The 10,118-nt window shown below is 30.7% G+C and overlaps 1 protein-coding gene across 1 annotated transcript; it reads left to right on the top strand.

Annotated features, from left to right (window-relative positions):
- The first annotated feature begins 1,709 nt into the window (after positions 1-1,709).
- LOC113557623 lies at positions 1,710-2,912 on the top strand. Its single transcript, XM_026963190.1, has 3 exons — positions 1,710-1,766; positions 1,845-2,276; positions 2,328-2,912. The coding sequence occupies exons 1-3, from the start codon at positions 1,710-1,712 to the stop codon at positions 2,910-2,912; spliced, it is 1,074 nt and encodes a 357-aa protein (XP_026818991.1).
- Positions 2,913-10,118: the final 7,206 nt, after the last annotated feature.

The following is a 10,118-nucleotide window of genomic DNA, read 5'->3' as shown; positions in this document are numbered from 1 at the left end:
GGGGGGTCGTTAGACCCCCGAAGTTTGAACGTTCTTCGAAAAGTTTGAATCCGTGATTTTCTCTATTTTGAATGATAAAAAAAAAAAATTGAAAAGTCGATGAATTTGCACAAGAGTATGAATTAAATAACGAGGAGCGTAATTGATACATGCGTACACGATGACTGACGTGTTGATAGTGGTAGAAGGGGATATACGCGTTTTTACGTGATGGTTGAAAGCGCTATGCCGAGCGCTTATCGATATTTTTAAAAACGGAATTCCAATATTCTTACGATGCATATCGGATTAATTTTGTTATCAATATACTTATTATAAGTTTTAACAATACTATATTATACTATACTATACTAATAATAAATATATTATTTTGTCGTCAACCGTCAACGTGTCCACAAGTCTTCATAGTTAATTTGGTGTTGAACAAAAATTTTTAATGTAAGTATATTAAAGTCCTATTGTATAATTTTATAGAATTGGTATAGATAATTATTATTTAAATAAATGAAATTATTATAATTAAGAGGAATCAAATTATATTCGCCTTGTTTATATTTGTTTTTATAGACAATGAATACTGATTCAAACAATTGCTTAATCGAGGATCTTTTGGAAAATGAATTTCATTTAAAAAATTTTGATGAAAAATTAACAATTGTAAAAAATGGTCGACCATGTCCAGAAATTCCAAAATTGACATCTAATCACAAAGAAAAAAACAATGTTTACATTCGTCATTTTAATATTTCTAATTATTTAAATACTCCATGGTTGACTGGTAGTGCAAAATTAAATAAACTTTTCTGTTGGCCTTGTGTTTTATTTACCAGGGAAAAAAATGTTTGGTCTCATAGTGGTTTTGTTAATTTAAATAATTTAATAAATGGTATTCAAAAACATGAACGATCTCAAACACATATTTCTTCTGTTTTAAAATTAAAAATGTTTGGAAAATCTAGAATTGATTTGCAGCTTGATGAACAAAGACGTTCAGATGTAATACGCCATAATGAATTGGTAAAAAAAAAATAAAGACGTTTTAAAACGTTTTATTGATTGTGTTTGTTTTTTGGCGATCCACGAATTACCATTTCGTGGTCACAATGAAAGAGTTAATTCTTTCAACCAGGGAAATTTCCTCGGTTATTTAAATTTATTATCATCTTATGATTCTATTTTAAACGTGCATTTAGAAACATCAAAAATATTCCGTGGTACATCCAATAGAATTCAAAATGATCTTATTTGCTCAGTTAGCAACATCATATCAACGTCCATTGAATCAGAAATAAAAAATACTAATTTTGTTGCAATATTATTAGATGAAACTTCAGACATAACAAATCTGTCTCAATTATCAACAACTTTAAGGTATATTCATCATGAAACCGGGGAAGCACATGAACGTTTTATCTCATTTGTCGATGTTAAACTCTATTCCATCTAAGAGGAAACCACTCGGCCGACCAAAACTCGTTTTGTTCACGCATCCCCACCACAAGACGGGCCCAGCCGCGAACGTTGGTGTGGGCCGTCACGAAACTGCAGCTGCCTACGTAGTGAGCTGTATTAACACACTATCACTTGTTTGATTCCACTCGCGCGCACATGTTCACTTTTGTATTTACCGCCGTCATTTATTAGTTTAGCTATCATTTTCCGTAGTGAATTATTTTTTTTGTTCATATATTTTTTATTAAATAATTACCATGGACCAAGAACAAGCTGTAGGCAAGTCTCCAGTAAAAAAAAATCCATCAGGAAAGGTAAGAACATTTTTTTAATGAATGATTTTTTAATTTAATACGCTGGTTTTATCATAATAATTTTTGTTACAATTTCAGAGAGTAGATTCTGGCAAGAGACAAATAATAATCAATGCGTACAAGTCAAAAATGAATTCCGATCCAACAAAGTCTTTAAGAATTATCCGACAAGAACTTTCTAAAGAATTGGGCATTGGAGCAACGACAATTTCGACCACAATTACAGAATACAACAACACTAAAAAAGTAATATCTCCTTGCAAAAAACGTGTTAAGACATCCTTCCTCGATACATTTGAGGAGTTTGAGAGAAATGTGGTTCGTAGGCATGTACATAGTTTTTGGTTCAAACGTGAAATTCCTACGGTCGACAAAATATTTCAAGTAGTTTCCGATGACGACTCTTTACCTATTATTTCAAGGACAAATCTTTTTAGGCTTTTGAAAGAAATGGATTTTAAGTACAGCAAACGTAGTCGAAATAGTGCACTGACTGAAAAAACCGAAATTGTGTGTTGGCGTAGATGGTTTCTTGAACAATTGCGTGAATACTGAAATGAGGGTCGACATTTATATTATCTGGACGAGACCTGGGTTAATGCTGGTGAATGTACCAGCAAAACATGGATCGATACTACAATTAAATCACCCCGAGACGCATTCCTACAAGGTCTGTCAACTGGTGCCGTAAATCCTTCAGAAAAAGGTAAACGCCTTATTGTCCTGAATATAGGTTCGGAAGATGGGTTTGTCCCCGGCGCATTGTTGTGCTTCGAATCGAAAAAAAACACTAGAGATTACCATAACGAAATGAATGGGGATACATTTTACGAATGGATGGAGGGTGTACTGCCTCGTTTAAAAGAGAACTGTGTTATCATCATGGACAATGCGTCATATCATTCTGTGAAGCTTGATAAAGCACCTACGTCGCAAACCAAGAAAGGTGATATAATAAAATGGCTGGAGGATAAAGGCGAGGTTATAGACAGACCTATGTGTATACCACAACTTCTTCAAATTGTGAAAAGGATCAAGCCACAACACCAGAAATACGTAATTGACGAATTGGCAAAAAAACATAACCGTAATATACTAAGACTACCTCCATATCACTGTGAGCTCAATCCAATAGAGTTGGCTTAGTCATCCGTTAAAAATTACGTACGGATGAACAATAAGACCTATAAATTACACGATGTCAAAAATGTATTAATTGAGGGCGTCAAACGCGTGGATGCAGACATGTGGAAGAATTTTATTAGTCACACGAAGAAAGAAGAGGATAAATTTTGGGAAATCGACTTCGTCGTAGATGAAGTATTGTCTGCAGAGTTGGAGTCAGTAACTTTGACAATCGGAGATACATCATCAGACGACTCCCTCGGCACTGAATCTGACTAATTTTTTTAAATTTTTATTCTATTATATTGACGTGTGTATTTTTTTATTTTTTTATTTATATTTTATTATATTGACTTGTGTATTTTTAAAATACTGTATTTGTATTATATTATATTGACGTGTGTATTTTTAAAATATTGTATTTGTATTATATTATATTTACGTGTACTTTTTTTTTATTTGTATTTTTAAAAAAATTGTATTTGTTTTATACCTATTATATTAAATTTATTATTTAAGCAATAAAACAATTTAATTTACAATATTTTATGTTTATGTGTTTGTATATAATATACAGTGAAAACTCTTTATAACGAAACTTTTTACAACGAAAAACTCTATAAAACGTAAATATTAGATAATAATGGTTGGTTTGCTTTATAACACATTAGTAAACTCGTTCTCTATAACATATAGTCACTCTCAATAACGAAACAATATTGTATGTTTCATAACACAATTTACCTGTTAAGTATTATAAATTATAAAAATAATCGGCAAAAATGCTGAAATTTCCAAGAACGATTACATTCTTTCATTATCTACTTTTAATATCGTAATAATACCGCATTATTATCGATATCGAATAATATATTCATTTTATTATCGACGAAATTTCTAACAACAATTTTGTTTTTTTTTTAAACTCTCTCTATTACGAAAACTCTCTTTAACGAAAGAAATCTCTTGGTCCCTTCATATGCGTTATAAAGAGTTTTCACTGTAGTTTGATTTATGATAAAAATTCAAAATAAGTGTTGTATAGTAATTAATCGCGAAAACAGCTATGTTTTTATGATTCTCTGTATGCACGGCGGTCGACAACTTACGACGACCGGCGATGACTATCGACCAATGACAGAACGCCTAGCCGTCACCAGGGGGGTCAGACAATGATCGGCGGCTCAGTCTGCGTGCGCGAAAGCGGTTCCCTCTTAGTTGGAATAGAGTATAGTGCTGATAGATCAGCAGATAGTTTATTGAAACACGTAATTGATATAGTTAATAGGTATGAATTAAAACATAAATTAGTAGCTCAAATTTATGACGGAGCGGCCGTTATGACTGATCATGTTGGAGGACTACAAGTTAAAGTAAAGGAGCTCTACCCAAAAGCATTATTTGTCCATTGTTTTAGCCATTCATTAAATCTTGTACTTTCACAATCAGCATCAAATATAAAAGACTGTAAGATTTTTTTTCAAACACTAACTGGTATGGGATCATTTTTTACTAAATCTTCCAAACGTACACATGCTTTATCTAATTTTACAAGAAAAAAAATGCGCCGACTAGATGGAATTTTTCTTCTCGCTTAGTAAATACAGTTCACGAATACAATTCATATTTCATAGAGTTTTTTTAACACGTATTAGATAATTCTAATGATTGGGATAATGAAGCGATAGTATTATCTCAAGGGTTCATCAATTTTTTAGATAGTCGACAAACATACTTTTTGCTAATAGTATTTAGTAAAATATTTAGTTTGACTGATATTTTATGTGAAGTATTACAAACTAAACGTTTAGATATTTTATACTGTATGAAAAAAATTGAAGAAACGATGTTAAGAATGTTAACTGCAAAATTATAGGTTAAATCTATTTGAAAAATTATGGGAGACAGTTTTATCAGATAAAGGCGATTTTGAACTACAGCGTAAAATTCGTGACTCAAAAACCTTTTACAAAGTACTTTTTAATGAAATATTTGATAACATATTGACAAATTTGCAAGCGCGATTTGGTTCTTTAAATAAATTTGAATTTTTATCATTAATTGACCCAAGTAAATATTCAAACTACACGAACGAATTTCCAAATTCTGCTCTAGAAAACTTGCAAGAATCAAATTTTGGAGAAATATTTGATTTTATTAGATTTCGCAATGAATTAATTGTATTATACAAATCTAAAGAATTTTTAAATACTAATCCATATGATTTAGTCAAAAAAATTAAGATGAATGATTTAATATCGGCGTTCCAAGAAGTATTTAAACTCAGTCAACTAATTTTAACTATTCCCAGTACAACAGCTTCAGTTGAACGTTCTTTTTCGGCATTAAAACGTATCAAATCGTATCAAAGATCTACACAAGGGCAAGAAAGACTAAGTTAATTATCATTAATTTCAATCGAAAAGGAACTCCTGCACAAAGAAAAAAATCATCCAGAATTTTATGATAAAGTTATTAACGAATTTATTAAACAAGAAAGACGAATAGATTTTGTTTATAAATAAATTTTAGATTGTAATTTTTATTTTTTATTAATAAAATACCTTTTTTTGTTTTAACTTGAAATTTTATTTTAGCGCTTACCCAACATAAAATATCACCGCACGCCACTGTATAATATATATATATTTAGGTAATTCATTATTATCATTATACTATTACTTAAAAAATTATCATGTTGTACTACACATAATGTATTGTATTTATAAAAACTCGGTCGTTTAAATAAAGATGCCGTAGGCAGTGAAAAAAAAAATATTTTTTTTTGCTATGTCAATTAGCATAATAATTCACAAATTAAGGATTAATCGTATTAAGTCATACAACCCTGAAATATCAGATAATAAATCAAGTGGTAGTCAGGTTGAAATTCAGGAATAAAATTTAATTGTATTCAGTAGTTGTTCGCGCCAAACATATTGCTTATCGCTTATGTGCGACGATGACACCGTCATTAATTACCTTGTTTCCTCCCCATACTCCACTCCGTTCTTGTAATCGTGTAAATATTATAATTTGAATATTGTTGTTATTTATTATCTTTGTTTATGTACTTTTCTGTAAAACAATTATTGATCGGCCTTTTGCCGCATATGTTTTATTATCATATTTTTTCATATCATTCGTATTACTGATTATTCTTATTGTTATTATTCTGCGGCGGCCAACGCCCTTTTTTGTTGTATATTATTCTTTTTAAATATCGTTTATATACGGTCGCACTTATAGCACCTCCTCTTTTTGTTGAGTCGAAAAACTCCTGTAAAATTATATATCATCATTACATATACCTATAATATTATATCAAATTTATCGTTGTGTCTCGTTGTTATTGCGACGCGAACACTTATTATACTATAACTATTGGGTATTATACAAAATAAAATAAAACGACTACGTCTACAAGAGTTGAGTGAGTTTCTTATTGTTTTTATATTATTATTCTGGTCACAAATGTGTGACTGAGAGCCGTACAATCGTTGACATCAACTCACTCAACCGTAATTGCCCATCCTGAGACAATGTCGATTTTGGGTCTGCCTACTATTTCTTCGTCATCCATGGTCTCTGTCTGTTCCGCGTAAGTCCGCCAGTACTCATTGCTAATTAGTTAATTTGTTATTAATTTTTATAAAATATAATTAATAATAATAAATATAATATGAAGAACCTATAATAACTGCCACGATAGGTATCGTATAGGTAGGTATGCTAGAACAGGCTCTGATACAACACCAGACAACCAGCAAGATGTAACTTCACATACAATGATATCATGCTCATACCTACAGAAATCCAATGAACATTTTGCAGTTATTTGACGACAATAACGATAAGGCATACACACTAAAAGAAAACAGTCAAATAAATGTTCAACTTATAATGTATTCAAAATAATAGTTTTAAAATGTTTGAAAAGAATTTTTTAATTTTTAGATACCTATTTGTTAAGGTTAGATATATATTGTAAGTAATACCATTCACTTTTTTATAGTTTGTTTTTATGTATTAAGTAAATTTATAATGATTAATTGTTATATATAATAGAAAATATATATTGAATTTTTAATTTTTCATTATAATTTATTTCAACAGTTATAGTATATAAGTAATTTAGATTAAAGACTATTAATTGAAATTATTCCTATATTTATTCCTAAGACTTAAATGTTGAATTTAAAATCTGTAAAAATTTATTATTATTATTTTTAATATTTTATTTATATATGTTTTATACTTTTTATGTTTATTTTTTGGTTTTGTATGTATGCAAATATTGTACTTTATCTATTTATTTACATCTAGGAATGTATTCGCATGGACCGTTGAATTTCGAAATGTGTATGTTCAGACCATATTTACACGGACAGTATATGCCCGGATCGTATTTTTGCGGAAAAAATATTTATCTGGAACGTATAGTCTTGGACTGTATAAATCCGAAAATAATTATCTGTGAACCGTATTATCGCAGACCGTAAAAACTTGGAATTTAAAAAAAACCGTATCGTATTCACTCGGACTGTATATTACTGGACCGTTTTGCACACGAAAAACAAATATACGCATTGACAGTAGTGACATCTAGTTACGATGGTATACAACTTCTTATAAAATAGAGATGTTGGTAGTAAAATAAACTTTTGAACATTTTTTAATTATTATGTGGTATTTAAAGTATTTTAATTCTTAAACTAGGTTTAACTTAAGTTTAAGTAAAGTATATTTATATATATATATACTTGTCTAAAATATTCTTTATGGCATTTATGTATATAAATATAATATAAATTAAATCTTAAATATATTTAGTAAAATACTTTTCATTTTACATGAATACAATTTTAATTTAATTGGAAAGTTTGAAAATCAAAAGGAAAGCTAATTATAAGTCTACAAAATGTACGCCCCTTAGAAAAATTTACGATAAAATTGGTAAATTTTAATTAAAATTAAATGTGTCACGCGCGGACAGTCGTACTGTACGCACACGCTTATTGTAGTTCCAAAACATGTTCGAACTGTTACGTCTAATCTGTGCCAAATTTTTCGTTTCTTCTACCATTCGACGTGGTTTTTTGAATACTTAAGCCCTGCGTCAGCAGCTCAACTCTATTAACTCTCGTATTATAACGAATACCCGATTTTATAATCATAAGTGCGTACAGTGTATAGTATATAATTATATCACTTTCAAGGCACCGATACGCGGTGATCTTTTGACTGGACCTGCGATTAGATTAGGCGTTTCGCGTTCGCCGTTCCTATCTTATTTAAAAACTAAAATTAAAATTGATTTACGACAATTATTTTAATCTCTAATTAATGTAATGATATCCAATACAACTAAGGTGATAAGACGATAAACAACCTCCGAATACTAAGTTAAATTTAACAATGACTACACCACATAATACCGCAACAAGTGGTAATTGGACTGAAATAAAAATAATAAATCTGTCTATTTCCTCAAATTCTGAGCCCCCAACATCTTCACAAGCATATACCAGTAAAAACAAAAAAAAACTGTTCTCTACACCAAACAGATTTGATATATGTTGACCATCTGAAACAACCCATGAAAAAATCATCATTGACGAACCACAACCCTTCATTTCAGCTTCGGATCACCCTACAATCAAACCACCCCTTCAATATTTATTAAAAGAGTTGAAGATTTTCCTGGCTTATATACTGCATTAATTGATTTGATAGGCGTCGATAATTTTTTTGACATTTATAGAACTGTAGTGCATTTTCTGATAGAAGAAAAAGCCGAGTCTCATACCTTTCAATTCAGTGAGGAAAAGCCAACCCACGTATTCTTGCGTAATCTACATCCCTATACTCCGAAACCTTTAATCAAAAGCAAACAGGAAGTACGATTATTCGCAGTAAGGCAAGTTACCCAAGTAATTCATTGACCTTGAACCCACAGACTTTTCACAAGGTATATATAAACTAGAATCCTTATTACATACAAAAATTAAAATTTAAGAGCCTCACAAGCCAAAGATCATTAGCCAATGTCATAGTTGCCAAGCTTACGGTCATACGAAATCCTATTACATATATATGTCTCGCTGCGTCCGCCACGGAAACAATCATCATTCATCTGCCTACCCGAATTCACGTCAAGATCCTATGAGATGCGCCCTTTACTCTGGCAATCATCCGGCGAACTATAAGGGCTGTTCAACTTATAAAGATCTTCAGTCTCGTGAGAAACTAAATTCAAATAACCATAACATATCTAATCTTAGTTTAAGCCTAATAATGTAAAAGACAACCACTCATTAAATTATACTCCGCCCGGTAATTATCATTATCCAACTCAATCTCAAACGTATGCTCAAGCCACTCAGAATCAACCTCCCCCTCAAAATACTTCTCTACCAGCTCCAGATATTAATACACAAATATCAAGCTTCTTAAATGATTTTAAACTCTTAATTAACCCATTGATTTCTTTACTTACTAAAGTTATTTCCAACTTAGTAGATAAAAAAACGAATAATTTATCCACCAACAAATTGCTTCTAATTTTTACAATTTAATGCAAACTGTCTCAAAAACCATATTAACGAATTACAAAATGTATTATATCGTAGACGAATAGACATCGCTCTAATTACTGAAACGCGTTATACTAAATATTCAAATTTTCATATACCTGGGTACATTTTACAGAAAGTTAACCATCCGAACAATACTGCACATGGCGGTGTAGCGATTTTCATTAAATCCAATACTCTTTTTCAACCACTTCCCAACTGCTGTCATGACCATATACAGTGTTTGATAATGTCAAAACTTAATCGTATTCCAATCACCTTAGGTGCCTTCTATTCTCCTCCCCGACACAATATCACGAATATTATCTTTACTAACTTTTTTAATATAAATTAAAATAATTTTAGTATAGGAGGGGACTTTAATGCCAAGCATCACGCTTGGGGCTGCCGCGCAAATTATCTTCGTGGCATCGTCTTACATAATTTTATCAATATAAAAAATTTTATTATACTTTCTCCACCTAAACCAACGTACTGGCCTTCTTCCATTAGAAAAAAATCTGATATTTTAGATATCTTTGTTACATAAATACCCAGAAATTTACATTGTTCTGTTAATAATATATTAGATTGAAATTCAGATCACTCCTCAGTACTACTTAATATCTCTGCGACCCCATTAATTCGAACG

This window comes from Rhopalosiphum maidis, chromosome 3 (genome assembly GCF_003676215.2).
Source record: "Rhopalosiphum maidis isolate BTI-1 chromosome 3, ASM367621v3, whole genome shotgun sequence".
In the NCBI taxonomy this organism is placed as follows: domain Eukaryota; kingdom Metazoa; phylum Arthropoda; class Insecta; order Hemiptera; family Aphididae; genus Rhopalosiphum; species Rhopalosiphum maidis.
This window is presented reverse-complemented; position numbering and strand designations above follow the sequence as displayed.

What these genes read in the sequence shown, in the direction of transcription:
- LOC113557623 (XM_026963190.1), top strand. Translation starts at nt 1,710, where the DNA reads ATGGACCAAGAACAAGCTGTAGGCAAGTCTCCAGTAAAAAAAAATCCA. An exon ending in AAAAAAATCCATCAGGAAAG is followed by an intron (nt 1,767 to 1,844) that starts GTAAGAACATTT and finishes TTACAATTTCAG; the next exon opens with AGAGTAGATTCTGGCAAGAG. An exon ending in TGACTGAAAAAACCGAAATT is followed by an intron (nt 2,277 to 2,327) that starts GTGTGTTGGCGT and finishes TACTGAAATGAG; the next exon opens with GGTCGACATTTATATTATCT.